Source organism: Pangasianodon hypophthalmus, chromosome 1, assembly GCF_027358585.1.
Source record: "Pangasianodon hypophthalmus isolate fPanHyp1 chromosome 1, fPanHyp1.pri, whole genome shotgun sequence".
Taxonomy (NCBI): Eukaryota; Metazoa; Chordata; class Actinopteri; order Siluriformes; family Pangasiidae; genus Pangasianodon; species Pangasianodon hypophthalmus.
This window is the reverse complement of record NC_069710.1, coordinates 7,000,719-7,018,866: the sequence shown is the minus strand read 5'-3', so window position 1 is coordinate 7,018,866 and position 18,148 is coordinate 7,000,719. Positions and strand designations below refer to the sequence as shown.

Sequence of the window (18,148 nt, the reverse complement as noted above, 5' to 3'; positions counted from 1 at the left end):
GCTGCTGTGCCCCTGGCTCTGTCGCCACACTGTAAATTGCACTGCAGAAAAGGTCTCCATAACCTTTCTCATACTGTCAGATCTCATTTCTTGTTGCTGAAATGAGACACAGTGTTGTCTGTGTTTGCCAACAGGAGGTTTATAATGGACGTTTTAGAAGGTTTGGTCTAAAAGCTTTATTCTATTCATGTTAATGCTTGAACATCAACAGTGATTGCTCAATAGAGATTTAAAGCAGTCAGTCGAGGGCAAGGATGCTTTGTATTTAAAAAGCACATTCTTAATGTTATGTTAATGTGCTTGCTATAGCTTTAATTGGACCTGAGATTTTAAACACTGGATTGGAACAACTTAACTGAGTCCCATCTGATCTGACCCACAGTAGCAAGTTTTGAATCAGAACATACATTTATATGGACAAAATTTTGTCCAGACTTGCCAGCAGCTGAGCATTATCATCATACATTCTCACCTTTCTAATGATGGTGTTTGTTACCTTAGCACAGTCATCAACACATCATCAATAAGTCAAATCCACTAAAAATCCACTTCAACCACTTTATCCATTGATTACTGTCTTCCAACAATATCCCAAACGTTTACAGTATCAGTAAACTTTACACAACCTACCAATGCATTGTTCTAGGGGTGCGCTAGGTGTATGAACAAAATATCAGACATATAACCTATGTCTAGCCTAAGTTTAATGTTTGTTTTTAACGTTGTAACTTCATTACAGCAGCTTTGACAGTACTCCCAGCTGCAAGGCAAATCACAGGTTTATATTAGTGTGCTCATTTGAATACATTATCATTTCTAGAGTAACAGCTAATTCACAGGTATGAGTAAGACAGACATTCCATGTAATCTAAGACTAATAATAAATTGATTAAAAGGGTGTTGTAACTTAACAACACAGAAAAATGTCTAATCTTTGATACGTTGAAGCTTTCTGTAGAGAAAGGTTTATTTCAGTGTTTTCTGCACTGGAAAGTCTTCAGGACAGGACTTTGCGCTTTCCGGTTTCTCGGTAACATGACAAGCTGCATTATAACAGCTAAAATATAAATGATAACAGGAACTACCCTGTTTCGCGGACCTTCCACAACGTAACTATAAACTGATAATAAAAATGTATGGCCTGTCGTTATTTAATCAATAAAAAAATTGTAGTCGTTGGAAAATTGCTGTAGTATGAGCAATAAAACACTTCTGGATGTGCTTTTATAGGATAATAATCCAAGTGTTTTATTCCTTAATTATACCACAGTGATTCAATTCTCAAATCTGATTGGTCAGAAGGTGTTCTAATATCCGGCAAGCCTCGGACAGTAGTTCTGGCTGTAACATGAAGAATAGGTCTAAATTAATGTGCTCTTTCTAATATGTTTTGTTTCTATAGTAACAGCTCATACACAGCGGCTTGTATGATGACCTCTCCTTATAATCTAAGAACTGTAATATAGGTGCAATGTTTGTTGGCAGATTGCTGTGATGTAAGCAGATAACACACTCCAGACTGTGCGGTTATACAAAAATAATCCACTTATCCACTAGATTATCTTTGTATAACCGTAGGGTCTGTCTTGTGTCATTCCTTACTTAATCAGGCCTGAAATTCTGAGTGCTACCCAGCCAGAGTGCAAGAAAAATCAGTCCGAGACCAGTATTTGAAAATGATGTCTGAATCCAACTTAATGTGGATAGTCAGATCCTACAGAGATTGAACAGCCGTTTCAGGCTCTACTGCTCTCCTGATTATGCAGTTCTCTCATTAAGTCTTTCATTAATTAATATTCATGAGAAGTCTTAACTCCAGCACACATATAAAAAGGCCACAAAAGTTGATGCTAAAGTTGACCTTGTCATGGTTTACATGGAGTTGTCAGGAAGATAAGCTATTCTTTGATTCTAATGAGCAAAAACCCATACATCCATCCATCTATTTTCCATACCGCTTAGCCTACACAGGGTAGCCTGGAGCCTATCCCAGGGGACTCAGGGCACAAGGCAGGGGCCACCCTGGACAGAGTTAGGGCACAGTTGCACACACTCGCACAATTTGGAAATGCCAATCAGCCTACAGTGCATGACTTTGGACTGGGGGAAGAAACTGGAGTACCCTGAGGAAACCTCCTGAAGCACAGGAGAACATGCAAGCTCAGCGCACACAGGGCAGAGGTGGGATTTGAGCCCCCAACACCGGAGGTGTGAGGCAACGGTGCTAACCACCAAACCACTAACACCCCCCCCCCCCTCCCCCCAAGCCCAAACACCCCACCCCAAACCGGTTCCAACCACCTAACTGATCATAAAAAGCTGGTTTCCTTCTATAAGCCTTTCGTTGTGCTGGATCAGTGCAACAAGAATATAGAGGAATCTAAATACAGGCACTTTTAACTCAAGGCCATCATTAAACTATTAAAGGCTCTTGGTTTAAAAGCTGATATTACCAGTGTCGACTGTGTAGGTACATTTTTATAGTGACTCAGTGTGACTCAGTGTGCTTTTTCTGGATGTTACATAGAATATATAGATTTGTTACGGTTAAAAAGATTTGTACTCCTGATACATAATTTGCATGTGCTTTTTTTCAGTATGCTTGGTAGAAATATGGGAGTTAAATTAACTGAAGTAAAAAGTCATCTGGTATTTATTCAGCTCTTCCAAATTCCAACAGTTTAAACTACATGGCACACACTTGTGCATCTGTAGCACTCAGAGAGAAATTCCACAGTCCTGCAATCAACCTCTAACTTTGTAACAGCTGCTTTTGATTAACACTTAAACACGGGCTCACAAAAGTGAAAAGTGATCCATCTTGGATCTGAGTTTGCTGTTTGTTTATTCTCATCTCTAATCTTCTAGTTTTAAAATCTTTTCCCCAGCTGCTGAAAGTGTTCCTTCCAGATTCAAATGGTAGTGAATTCTCCTTACACGCAGACCTAATTGCTTTCATCTTTTAATTAGCAATGCCCAATACTCGACTCAGTACTTCCTTATCTGTACCACTGCATTTATAAAATAAGAACTAACTTGGTTATTTACTTATTCCTTATAGTATATTAGGAGAAAGTTAGAAAATCATGGATGAGAAATATTAGGAGTTCTTCAGAGGAGGCTCAGCTTTTCAGACTGTGCAGTAATTGGTGAAAGGTCAAACAGCTACAGATGCAGTAATAAATTGCTTTAACAAAAGGGTTAGCCAATAAGGCTAATCCAGACATTGCTTCTGTGATAGTTTACCATGTATTTATGTTAAATTATTTAGGTGTCACAGTAAACATTGAACCTTTTGTTGTCATGCATGATATGTAAGGAATAAAACACATGGAGGTATGCTGTTATAGGAAAATAATCAATGAAGGAGTGGTGTCCAGACCCATAGAGTTACTGTTACCACCCCAAAGTTGATTATTTTCCAATAACAGCACATAAGTGTTGTATTACTCATTTATCACAGCAATTCTTCAATACTAAGAATTTTTTATTAATTAAAAATAGTTTTCCATTTATAGTTGTTTAATTGTAGACTATCTACAAAACAAGATAATTGCTATAACCTTTAATAGATTTAAATTGTGATTTTTTTTTTACCAGCCTCACTTTTATCTCTATTTTGAAGTTAATAAGACAAAAAATGAAAATAATAATAATAATAATAAATAAAAGCAATGTTACCAAGAAACTGCCAACGGCAAAGCCATCTGTCCTGAAAGCTTACAGCTTACCTCTGATTGTTACAAAGAGCTGGCACTGGAGACTCCTTCCCTAAATGCTAAATATCATGCTAAATGCTAAATATAATGCTAAATATAAATATCTCCTCACAAAAAACTTCACCACATCAACAATTACATGTTTTTAATCCAATTATGTGGAGCGTGCTATAAGTGCTATATGTGTTTACCATTACCTTTTCTCACTGGGGCCATTTTAAATGTAAAGATCCAAATTAAAGATGTGTACAATAAAGCTGTTCATATTATTTTTTTCCAAATCAGATGTGATGATTGTAGTGCTATATTGTAAGTTTAATTATGGATAATTTGTGATAAATAGTACACTGTAAGGGGCTACTGAGGGTTGTAGGGTTTGGTTCTCAGAACTGAATAGATAACTGAATAACATGGACTGATGTCTTCTTTGAAGGAACTGGACTAATGATCCAGACAAATATATGGCAATAAGTGCTGGCACTGCATTTGCTGTAGACACAAAAAAAGAAGTCATTAGAATAATAATAATAATAACAACAAAACAACAACTGCAACAATAATAATAATAGCATTGTCACCTTACAGCTCCAGGGTCCTTGGTTCAATCCCGACCTCAGGTTACTGTCTGTGTGGAGTTGTACATGTTCTCCTTATGTTCATGTGGGTTTTCTCTGGGTTCTCCAGTTTCCCCTTAAAGCATGTTGGTAGGTGTTTGGCTGTGCTAAATTGCCTCTGGGGATGAATGTGCGTGTGTGTGTGCATCGTACCTTATAATGGACTGGTCCATCCAGGGTGAATTCCTGTCTTATGCCCAGTGTTCCCGAGACAGGATGATGATAATGATGATGATGATAATGATCATAATAATAATAATAATAATAATAATAATAATACAGCATTGTGTGTTCTTTTTGTTCATCCTTTTTGTGTATCTGGCTCTCTGCCTCATTTACAGTGCCTGCACCCAAAATAACATGGTTCACAAAGAAAATATGACAGCTCATTTCTCTTTCTGGGAGTTTATATTGCTGTCATATTGTGTATAAAGTGTTTGCTTTTGCCCCATTAAAAACTTCCACCCAGCACACCAAGGTCGAAGGCTAGATTCTCGTGAGCACTTCTCAGAGTGATGCACCGTGACAGATGGTTCAACTCTACAGAAATGGACTTTAGTGCATACATGCTCAATTCTACTGCTGTCAGAATGAAAGAGTCGACTGCACGAGGGCAAATCACCTTCACATCGACTGCAGTCCACCACTGAGCTCATTTGTGCCTGCGTGGGCATTTGTAGCTTGAAATTGTCAGACTTTTGTCCAGTGTGATTGTTAGTAGTGTATTGCATAAAGAGACAAGGTTGCTATTTTCTTTTACCTCTAATTAGCACCCTATAAATAAATGTGCCTTGTTTAAGGACAGTCATACTCATCATAATTATTTCTTGTGTCAAAGAAGCAGTGTTATTTCTGGCAATAAAACAGATACAGTTTCAATGAACTGCATTTACCAAGGATCATGTTAGCTCATTAATATACTCTAAACATTACAAAATTTTTTGTCTTTTTTGACTGAATCCATTTTATTTTATTTCAGTGTATAGAAGCAAAGAAGTACTGCTGGTATTTTCAGGAAGGATACCCCACCTACTTCATGTAAGTATATTTTCACCTTATCAAAACAATCCCCTTGATGACTTTAAGTCCACTTATTGTTGTCAGGTCAACTCCCGCATCCACTGGAAACTACGTTTCCCAGAACTCACAACTGCCTACAAACATAGCCACCCAGGATTACACTCCCAACGACCACAGACTTTGTCACGTTTACAGTCAACTGATTACTAATCTCACACACCTGAACACAATCACCACCACACTATATAAAGAACTCACAAACAGTCACTCATTGTGAAGTAATGCTCAGTGTGTCTACCTACCTCCCTACCTGACCTCACCAAGCCGATTTCTTACGTGCTGGTTCTCTGGTTTTTGGATTTGCCCGTTTACTGTGGTTTGCACATCAGGTTTTTGCTTTATGACTTGGATTTATCTGTGTGATTTCTTCAAAATAAACTCTCCCTGCACTTTCCTCCTCCATTACTTGACAATTGTATTGTAATTCTTTCTTTTTTCTACCAGCAAACTTGTTATCCTAACTAGCCAGGCCATATACTATTCTTACAGTAACCTCATTATTCCTTGCTGTCCAGGAGTTAGATGGAAATCTGATGCTAGCTTTAATACAGAGGACGGTGCACACCCCCTTTGTTTAAGCCTGCTATTTATTCTCACTGACTGCTAGCTCCAGTGTCGGAGTGTGTTCATTAGGAAACGAACAGACCCACGCATGAAAAAGGATCACAGAGGTAATGAGATAACACCAGATCTCGCTGGCTACAGGAGGTAGACCTGGCTCAACTCCAGTTAGAGCTCCATCTGCCCCTGTACAGGAAGAGGAGATTAGATAGTAATTACACAGAACAGTAGTAATCTCCCTTTTGCACCTCACACACACAGTTTATGCACCGTAGAGCCAGATGATTTCAGTTTAATCTAGCAGGCTATGAAAGTACTGTTCTCAAATAACTTGCCATACATTTTATAACTGCATTTGACATCCTTGGTATGTCAGTGAGATATAAAACACAATAAACTCACATGAGTGATTAGAGGAAATTCAGTTTTAAGTTGAGATTACAATACAGATGATGACATGACCCAGTGCTGGTGAATATCCTCTGCACACTTGTTTGAATATATTACAATGATCTAATACAGGATTGGAAGTAGGCTTGTACAGTTTTCCATTTTAAAATTGATTAAGTGATTTAATTTTCAATAAACATTACACTAAAAAAGTATTGGAAAGGAGTATTTCCACCAGAAAAGAGGGAGGGGAGAGCATAATACTATTAGCACTCGTGTAGTCGGGAACTAAGGCAATCATGAAAACCCAGTTGGATGGTGGATTTTTAAGTGATACTGCATTTAAAAAAAAAAAAAAAAAAAAAAAAAACAGCAGCATACATGTACATTTCGATATAATCCTTTGACAAATTGGTCGTCTAATGTACACATGGCCGTCGTTTTCACTGCTGATGCTGCTCACAGTGTTGAGCAGGAGAGCACGGGGGAAGGGCGATTTAAAAAAAAACCCATAAAAATAGCATATTTAATCACTTTCTAATTATCACCACCATTAAAATTATTTGTAAAGTGTTGGATTTGACTCTTCTTCTTGTAGGACTATTTTTTTTTTATCTTTTCTTTTTTCTCTTACATCCAAAATATCAAAAAGCCGTTTTGATTATTTCCAGCCAAAGTTTTTCAATTTCGGTGGCTAATAAAATGTAGTAAACTGATGTTAAATGTATACTTGTCTATTGTTAGCTAGGTCCTAGGTCCAAAACCTTTACAGAAAGAGAGGGAGCCTAGTCAAGTGCTTGTGAGATGAGGGAAGGGGGTAGAAATACCTGCACAAATCATTCCAGACTGACATGTCAGTCGGCTCATCTCCTGTTTTATGGAGGAGAAAAATACTGCTCTTTTGGCATATTTTTAAATGATATCTCATACAAGCATACTCCAATGTTTCTGCAGAGCTCCAAGCAAAATGTGTAACAGTTGGCAGGTCTGATAATGTAATTTGTAATATATTACATGTAATATTGTGGCGATGTATTATCATGTAAGGAAGGTAATATTATACAAGACTTTTTTTTTTTTTTTTTTTTTTTTTAAATTATGAATTATGAATTCTTGAGAATTTTCATAATGTGGAATTGTTAAAATATGTGAGGCAATGTGGGGAAACCCATCGTATGTTGCTGCGGGTGAATTCTGGCAAAAACAGGCAAAAATGATGAAAAATCGAGTTTACTTTGACAGTTCTACTTTAATAAAACTTTTCTTTTAATTCGTTATTATATATTATTAGCATTTTTAAAATCTAAACATACCTAGGCTTTCTGTGGGTAGATCTACATTAGGTAGAAAAAAGTTTTTAAAAAAAATTGTCCAAGGTTTCTTCCTCTTGTTGTCTCAGGGAGTTTTTCCTTGCCACCATCACCTCTTTATATCTTTCTGATTTCTGTAAAGCTGCATTGTGATGTTAAAAGGTTTAAACATGTTTCAAAATGTTAAATCGCTATACGAATAAAATTAAATTGAACTATACAAACATGCCTGCAAAAATGCCTATAAATAAAGGTGTGTGTAAAGATAGACATAGTTTCATGGTTACATTTATTAGTTCTTTGTTTTATTTATTACAGGTTAAATGCAAATTAAATATTTGAGGGTTGCTTTTAGACAATCAGTGTGTCAGCGTCTTTCAGTCGATTTAGAATGGAAACTTTTCTCCCTTTTCACTTCTGGAGGTAACCAGATTTTAAAATGCGAGAACTTTACTTTTGATTGCGAAACGTTGTAGCTTTCAGAACTATATGCTGCATTATTGTAGTGAACAGAAAAATTCTGGATCATATAATATTTATAAAACTTACTTCTGTTAAATACTTGCAGAACCCTAAAGCCTTCTTCAGATTGTCCCATTAGGGGAACTCTTGCATGTTTTATATCAGTTTTTATGATTACATATTTTGTTTCCTTAACAGATGGTTACAGGTAAAACTATTAAGGAAGCTAAGAACCCGTAAATGTAAATGTCCTAAATGTGTACATTGTACAGGTACTTGGTTTCATTAGGATTTTTTGCTGGATGGAGCCTTCCCCATGCCTTCTTTCTCTGCCTGTGAGGTTTTTATTTATTTTTATTTTTTTTTGCAGCTGATCTTATTTTAACTTGTAATAAAAGAAACACCAAAACTGATATTTAATCAGGTAAACTTCTACCAACACACTCATTTCAAGAAAGCTAGAGATGATCTGAGATGATTGTCTGTTTAACAAAGGAAAACAAAGTTATTTAAATTAACTCTGGATTTAACCCTCTTCTTAGGGTCCGTGTATCTTGACAGATGTCCACAGTTTAGCAATCAGCATAGCAAAATGAAGCACTCGTTTCCAACTCTAGTCACAAATTTGATACTGAAATTACACGCTTGATAATGAGTAGAGAAAGCGGATGTCATTATTCCAGAGTTCTCAGAGTAAGAGTTTGCATTTGAATGATGGAAAAACATTTAGTTCTGAATATGTAATGGTAACCTTTAAGTTTCCAGGAGCCATCAATTGGTCCAAGCTTACAGAACTAATTTCCAATTCATTGTACTGTAGTTAATGAATAATTCCTAGTAGTTGTAGGGACTTATTCAATACTGCATTGACATACTATGCTAGCACTAGTCACAAATTAGCTATCAAGAAACAGCAGTGTCATGGCAAAAGATAATGGTTAATTGAAATGTAATTGATTTTATAATGCCTGTTTCTCTGATCATATTTAAACCTCAGCTATACTGAGTCCAGCACTGACAACATATTGTAGATGCCATGGCAGCAATGTAAGTCAGGGGTATTCGACTAAAATTTGTGAAGGTCCGGATTACAAATGTCCAGCTATGCAACTGACACGACTACAAGGCGAAAACAGTTACCTTTTAATGCTTATCCATTAGTGATTCATTTATGGCTTTAAGTAAGACACAATAATTTAAAGAGGTTATGTTTTGTTTCGTAATGGCGAACAGATGAGACCTTGTGTTTTGAAGTTTAAGTGGAAAATACACATCCCTGTCTAATCGTCTGTCAACATTCTGTTTTTGTCATCGACTTGTATTGAACAAGTCATGTTGTCATTTCAGTAATTAGACCAGAGAGGGTAATTGAAATAAAAGAAAAATCTAGCCTGTGAAAACTCTTTCCTTTCTCTATGAGCTGTCTTCGTTGAAATAATTTACATAAATGCATGTTATTGGCCTCAACAGAGGATCTGCTTCAGAAGCTGCTCTGGTTCATGTTGAAAAACTAAATTTGCAGGGTTTTTTTTTTGTTTGTTTGTTTGTTTGTTTTTTTAAATGTTGATCAGCTGTGCTACAGTACTTTTCAAGTGCTCAGTTCAATCCGCGGAAATACTTTCCACCAGTGGACAATCTGTGCTATAGGCTAACATTATGGTAAAAACTGTAATCAAGTTCTTTCTTTTAAAACCATGAACTTGACATTTATATTCCTTACCCACCTTGGTGATTTTGTGATTACCAGTTTAGAAATGGGAATGAGCTTTTTTGCTATGCTGGTTTCCAAATTGTCTGCTGAGATTGACCACTCAATCAGAAGCAAGGTTTTTTTTTTCTACATTTCACAGGCAAGCTTCTGTACTTAATACACCCTAGAGCTTGTGTGTATCCATGTACTACACCCACCATTTTTTAGCTTGGTAGCCTCAGTTACAGGCGGCTTCATAGTCTATGAACTGAAGCAGGTGAACTGAAAAGTGCACTGAGGAAAGCTTTTTTGTTGATGATTCAGCACTCTTCTTATATCCTCTTCATAAGGATCCATGTTTCTAAAAGATTAAAGATTTGCATTAAGAGGTTAAAAACGGTCCTTGAAACCTCTCCAAGATGATGAAAGCTGACTGTGGTTACATCTGGTGTCAGACCATAGATCCCTATGTTGCAACATTCCACATTCATGTATTCAGATCTGATAGACACACGGCAACACAGTTTGCTGATTTAACTCTTGTGGACAGGTGTGTGGGTGGAATCAGGGCCACAGCGTTTGAGTCAGAGCAGAAAATTTACAGCGCTATTTATTACCTCTCCGGGTGTGCGTTCTCAAAGGCTCAGCTCATCACTTTATTTTGCTGGAGCTCTGAAATATGGGGAATTGTTGTGTAAAAAGGGTTACTGCGTTATGATTCACCCATAACTGTTAACAGCAGACATTGTGTACTTTAACCTTGTAGTTGGGTTTAATTAATATCAGTATGCAGGTGTACAGAGACAAATCAAGGAAAACAGAAGCAGTGTTCTACTCATAATGGACTGTTGTATATGTTTGGTGAGATATATTTTTAGTGGATGAAAAGCATTTTTTCAAGCCAGCACAGTCATTTTGTGTACTGCAGCTGGATTTGATGCTAATATAACAAGACAAGTGACATTCTACATACAAAACATATGTGGCAGCCTGGGAAAACCCTTCATATGGTGAAACTTTGGCATTAATCTACAGGGTGTGATAAGCATGTATCCACCACAAGTTCTTTTAAGTGTCTGGTTACCATCAGAAGTGAAAAGGGAGAAACCTGTAAACCTGTTTTAAAGATTTCAATCTGAATGCAGCACTGGAATATCATAGACATGGAAAATGACATCCAGTATCTGATGACAAACTGAATTAATTAGGCTAATCTCAATTTCATATTGTCATATAGCTAGAGAAAAGAAATTGATCAAAGACTGACATTCACTGTGTGAGAGAAGCAGACTTAGCTAGCAAGGCCTCAGACATCTTCAGGCAAACTGACTGTTTTTATCACTGAGTTTGATAAATACCAATATGATCATTGTAGATTTTTGAAGACCTTGCCAAGGCAAGACTAGAGATAAAGTAAATAAAATAATTTTCACATCATTTTGGTGAAATATAGTTATGGTTTCTTGAAGTTGAGGTGTCAAAGTACATTATATGGCCAAAAGTTTGTGGCACCTGGCCATCACACCCATATTTGGTTCTTCCCCAAACTGTTTCCACAAAGTTGGAAGCACACAATTGTCTAGAATGTCTTTGTATGCTGTAGCATTACAGTTGCCCTTCACTGGAGCTAAGGGGCTCAAACCTGTTCCAGCATGACAATACCCCTGTGCACAAAGTGAGCTTCATTGTTTACCAAGGTTGGAAAGGAAGAACTCAAGTGACCTGCACAGAGCCCTGACCTCAACCCTACGGCACACTTTGGGAACTGGAACAGGACTCCTCACCCAACATCAGTGTCTGACCTCACTAATGTTCTTGTGGGTGAATAGACACACAGTCACGCTCCAAAATCTAGTGGAAAGCCTTCCCAGAAGAGTGGATGTTGTTATAACAGCAAAGAGGTACTAAATCTGGAATGAGATGTTCAACCTGCACATATGGGTGTGATGGTGAGGGGTGCACATACTTTTGGCCATATAGTGTAATTTATAGGCAGAAAAAAAACTGATTTTCACTGTGTGCTGTGCAGCACCATTGTTGTGACAGAGCACACTGACCTCTGTCTTATCTTAGCTGCCAGAGCAGGCAAGCTGTCTTTGAGGTGATGCATGAGTCCCTGCATGATTTATTAGAAGTGAGGAAATGAAGTCCCACTCCAGGCACTTGATCTTCTCAACTGAGTTCCCATATCCAGGCAAGCCATACTGTAGTGTAGGAGTGTTGCTTTTATCCCGCCCTCTGTTACATTCCTCAGCTTCAGCTGAAATTGTAATCTGTATTATGTATTCAAAAACATGACTCTTTTAAATGGTTTTATCCCGAAATATAAATGTAAGTCATATTAATACTATAGCTCTTTCACATAAGGTAAGACTGATGCTTGCATCATAGTTAGATGTAAAAATAATTCCTCAAGGGCTTGTGTTTGAAGCTTCCTGAAAGGGTAGAAACCTCTCTGATAAGGAGACACTGTTTAGGGTTCTGCATAGAAGGAATAGGTTAATATTCAAAGTACAAATAACTACAAATAGCCAAAGTAGCCTCTTAGGGTTCTAAATGAACCTCTTAGATTAGAGTACACTCTTATTAATCTTTAAGGCTTCTGCAAGGATTCCTTGGAACTTAATTTCTTAGCTTCCTTCAACTTGGAAACTTTTCTGATTAGAGAAACACTCAGTTGCAGGGTTCTACATACCTAAGGGTTCCACTAGACAGACAAATCAAAGAACCCTTTAGGGTTCTAAATTGAACCTTTTTTTTAAAGGGTGTAGTATCAAAAAATGGAAAATTTCAAGTGATATAAGAACGTACCTCTCAAAATATGAGCCTAAAGTTGCCAAGCACATTTATTTATTACACTTGTAGAAATAAAAATGGGCTGTTTAAGGTTTCTTTGAACAGTTATGGATTCTTAGTTTCCTAAACGGGTTGTTCTTGGAACCTTTAACTGGGAAACGCTCAGTTGTTCTATATAGAACTTCCATGGCATTATGCAAAGGGACAAACCAAAGCCTTTCAACATTTAATCTTGTTTTCTTAGAAGAAATACCCCTTTGTTTGGATACCTACGTGTTCTTAGTTTCCCAAGATGCTGTAGGGTTCTCAAGTTAAACGTCTTGGAAATTTTTAAATCTAATTTCATACAAATGTGTTATTTTAGGAAAATATGATTTCATACATTATACCTCATTGAAGCAAACCACAAAATACTTCATATTGCTTGTAATAACAAATATTAAGGATGGTATCCTGTTCCACTCTCACAGCTCAGAAGCAGGTGGTGTGTGTTTTTTGGACGCGATCTCGTGAATAACTGTAGGAGTGTGATTCTTCAGGCACAGATCCATTACACCTGACTGAGCCAAGTAAATATCAGATTCTCTGAGCACGCCACCCTGCTCTTTAAAAAGGCAGCTATTGTCTCTGAAAGGGTGCCAGTAATTGGACTCCTCAATTAGAGACATTTTATGGAAAGGTTATTATCAGTGGGTAATTATCCTCTTCAGTCTCCTCAGTGGAAGCGGAGATCCTCCAGAAAATTGCCATGGTGTCACACACATAGGAAGCCATTCAAACATTTGTCTTTTTATAGCTGCGGATTTAACAGAGGACTTTTTAAAATTATGTGAACCCAGAACAGACTAGTTCTACCTGTAATTTTTTTAAATTGCATTCCGACACACGCTTGAAGACTCTTTTGATTTATGGTCACAGTTGAAATATGTCAGTGTTAAATATTTCAAATTTTCCAGCCTTTCTTTTTTAGCCATTGTCACAATGTTTGACATGTGCCCTTAACAGCGAAATTAAACAACTGATTCAGTCTCAGATAGTTGGAGGGTTGGGTTCAGAATATCCATCATTTATATTTCTCATGGGAACAAAGACAGCAGCATATTTCACTGTAATATAAGTAAAGATCAAGTCTGCATCTTGGTTTCTTGTTTTTTTAGAAGCAGTGAACAGCTGGTTGTGATATTAAATTGGAGGCTAAAATCTAATATCATCAGATGCTTGACGATGAATCTTGATAATCTTGACTGTTGTTAATGAGCAGTGCATTAACAAGATTTCATCCATGGCTTAATAAGAATGATGTGGACAGACTACTACAAACACATACACACTCTCAGGCAGATACGCGGCTGCAGTTGCGATCTCTAATAGTTTCTAATGTTGATCCAGTAAAAGTATAATCAAGAGGTACTTTCTGATGGCACAGGGGTAATAATAGGTACATCAGTTTTAAGAGGCTCAGATGAAGTCTTTAACTAGGTATCAATGCACAGCTCACAACATTTACGTCTATATTTAGGTTCACATTTGTCATTTTGCTATTGAACATTGTGTATAAGAAATTTAAAAGAAGGCAAGCTAAGTTCGGTCATGTTACATACTTCTGTAAATGTTCACTGTTCAAAGCTGCTGATACCTGTTTGGCAGTTTTCATGATTTTAAAATAAGAGTCTCAGCCAAGATACAGTAGATGTAAAAGGTCTACATGCCCCTGTTAAAATTGCTGGGTTTTGTGATGAAAAAAAATGAAACCAAGTTGAATCATGTCAGAATATGTCGGAATATTATTAAATAATACTTTTTAAAGCACTTTTTGCTTCCTGTCAAAAGCAGATCTATCAAATGGTGAGGGGATTTCCTGTCTGAATGAACTATTCCAAAACATTGATCATCTTCTTCTGAAGCCATTCCTTTATTATTGTGCTGGAAGGCGAAAGTTTTCTTCATGTCCAGCTGTCTAACAGAGGCCTGCAGGTTTGGTGACAAAATAGATTGGGATTTGGAGCTATTCATAATTCCTTCTATACTGAATAGAGCCCCGGTCCCAGATGAACAGAAGCAGCCCCTTAGCAGGGTGCTGCCACCACCATGCTTCACCATGGGTAAGGTGTTCTTTGGGTGACAAGCTGTCTTGCTGTTGTGCCAAACATACAGTATCTTTTATAATTATGCCCAAAAATGTCATCCGACCATACCACATTTTGCCACATGGTTTGGGGTGATGTAGGTGGGTTTAGATGTTTTTTTTTTTCTTTACAGCTTCCATCTAGCCACCCTACCCAGAGCCCAGACATGAAGAATAGGAGAGATTGTTGTCACATGCAGGGAGTGACCAGTACTTTCAAGATATTTCTACATCTCCTTTAATGTTGCCATAGGTCTCTTGGTAGCCTCCCTGATAATTTTTTTTGTCCTTTTGTCAATTTTGGAGGGACGTCCTGTTCTTGGTAACATCACTGTGGTGCCCACTTTTCTCCACTTTTTGATGATGGCCTTCTCGGTGTTCCATGGTACATCTTATGTTTTGGAAATTCTTTTGTACCCATCTCTTGATCATGTACATGCTTTATAAGCTCTTTGTGGACCATGGCTTCATCAATGCTGTGACAGATGGTGTGATCATCAGACATGATTGGATAATTTTGAACACAGTCACATGCCCCATCATAAAAGGGTGTACACACTTATGCAACCAGGTTATTATAAGTTTTTTTTTATTTTTATTTTTTCCCCTAAAACATTTGTTTTGTCACTTCAATTTTGTTGGTTGCTATATCACATTAAAGGTTGAAAAAGATCTGACATAACTTATCTTTTTTCTTTTTCTTTTTCTTTTTTTTTTACCTCACAAACAACCTGCAATTTTAAAAGGGGTGTTTAGATTTTTTTATATCTACTTTATATTCACTGGTAATTAGTCAGATTTAGCAAGACATAGGTCAAAGCCTAAGCTATTACACTAGTTAATTTTAATGATGACCCACAGACCCAACCATCTGCACCCATGTTTCCCATGTTGCGAGATAACTGCTCTGAGTTTTCAGTCATTTTATTAAAGTGAATCTCAAAACTAAGACATTAGATGTCATTCAGGCCATTTCTTTCCAATAGAGTTTCATATAACCAAAGACATTCTACATCATTACACTTCATTTCACTCCACAGAGAGCTGCTTCTGGGTATTATTGCTGCTGGCTCAAGTCCATACAACAAATGTTTCAGAGCTTTGAAATTCTCTACAAGTTTTTAATCAGAAACGAGTCCTTCTATATAAAACAGTAACATTTGCTCTAACATTTTCCGTTACAGATGTGTCAGCAAAATTTTAGCCCAAAGGGAGATCAAATCTAAATGGTGTTTCTGTCTATGTAATCATCTTACACGACTGTCACTGATAGGCTGCATGTATCTACAGTCTGGGCTAGAAAGAAATCAGCCCCAGCCTCACTTCTTTATACTATTCTCTATTTTTTTTGTGTGTTATGGTCTGATGAGGCCAATTCCAAAAGTTATAATAATTCCATAATTACATAAGCTATGTTTGATGCAAAAAAGTGCATCTCTAAAAGAACACCATCCCCACAGTGAAGCATGGTGGTGGCAGCATCATGTTTTAGGGCTGCTTTTCTTCAGCCATAGCTGAGGCTTTTATCAAAGTGGAAAGAATCATGAATAGCTACAAATACCAGTCAATCTTAGTGCAAAGCCTTCAGGTGTCTGCTAGTAAGCTGAAGATGAAAAGGAATTTCACCTTTCAGTATGACAGTGACCCAAAGCATACATCCAAATCAACAAAGCAATGGCCAAAAGAAGAGCAATGTTTTTGAATGACCTAGCCAGAGCCCAGACCTGAATTCAGCTAAAAATCTGTGGGGTGACCTGAAGCAGGCTGTGCACAGGAGATGCCCTTACAATTTGATGGATCTTGAATGTTTTCGCAAGAAGGAGTGGGAAAATATTGCCAAGTCAAGATGTGCCACGCTGACAGACTCTTACCCAAAGTGTAAGAGTGGTGTAATAAAATCAAAAGGCCCTTCAATAATTTAGGGGTGTGCACACTTATGCAACCAGGTTATTGTAAGTTTTTTTGTTTTTCTTTTTTTTTCCCTAAAAAAGTTTCTGATTATTTTTCACTTTTATTTGTGAATATATATATATATATATATATATATATATATATATATATATATATATATATATATATATACTTTGCAATTTTACATTAAAGATGGGAAAAGATACGACATGATTTATCTTGGTGTCATTCTTTTACTTCACGAAAGCCTGCCATTTTAACAGGGGTATATAGACTTTTCATATCCACTGTAAGTCTTCCGATATCAAGCCAGTTTTGTTTCAAGCTAAATGTTCAGTCAGGAGTCTATTTCAGCTTGTCTTGCTGTAACAGAGTTCCACTTAGATAAAGAGACACTCCAGTTGCTCGCTCTCACAATGCTAGTAATGCTACATATTCCTCAAGCTTTCCCTCTTGTATGGCCCATTAAATGTGCGAATATTGTCAAGTATTACTAATGGGAGCTATTTGTTTTACAAGACCTTCCTATTTATTTAGTTAGTTAGTTAGTTTTATGTGAAACTGCCTCTGCAGAGTGCAAAACAAAAGACACGGCTTTCGCTTACTCAAAGTGTGAATCATCAGAGAGTCTGTATCTTGTGAAAGATAAAAAGTTTCACAAATAAAGGCCAACAGTATTCTGTGATGGACAGTAAAACGTTTTCTTATTTCCTGTCTCCCTTGAAAAATATATTTTGCTCTGTGGCTTTCTCTTTCATGATCCACTGTGTCTCAGTTGTGACTCAACTGCCATTAAGGTAAAATAGCTTCACAAAATTATACAGTAGCTTTAAAGTTATATTTTTAAGCCAAAGGGCTAACCTTATCAGCAATGAATAAAAAGAGGAATAAAAAGATTGGATCTCAGCATGTCTGGCAGACATCTCATCATGGAAATCAGCTTGTCAGCTGAAACTTAATTCCCAGGAGATGCATCACCATGTCAGGATCTTGTGATCTCCCTGGACAACTCTCAGATCTCACCATCCATCACTGCACGCAACCTTGACGGTACCCATGAACAATCAACTGTCCTTCTCCGCTCACATTGCTAAACTGACATGCTCATGCCCATTTCTCCTTTACAACATCAGAAGGATTCATCCTTTTCTATCCACAGAGCCACTCAGATGCTTATTTTCAGTCCCTTGTCATTTTAAGACTGGACTACTGCAACTATAAAGTATCCTAAATCCTAAATCTAAATCCTAAAGTACTTAAATTAGCACTTTAAAAAAAAAAAAAAAAACAACTTTGTATTGTCTGAGTGCTTGTTACTATATTACCTCCCCAACAGAGTTTTTAGACTGATGGTATTCTTAGTTTGTGACCTAGCGAACCAGAATCAGAATGTATTTATTGATAGAGACTTCAAAGCACTTTTGCTTGTAACTTTGGATAAGTGTGTCTGCAAAATGCCATAAATGTAAATGTAAATGTAACTCGCTCCT

The 18,148-nt window shown here is 37.0% G+C and overlaps 1 protein-coding gene across 1 annotated transcript in view; it reads left to right on the top strand.

Moving 5' to 3' along the window:
• Positions 1-18,148, top strand: part of vopp1b (VOPP1 WW domain binding protein b) — a 46,795-nt gene that overhangs the window by 8,918 nt on the left and 19,729 nt on the right. The window contains exon 2 of the mRNA XM_034305696.2: positions 5,313-5,371. Coding sequence (XP_034161587.1) covers positions 5,313-5,371 — 59 coding nt within the window. The remainder of the gene's footprint in view (positions 1-5,312; positions 5,372-18,148) is intronic.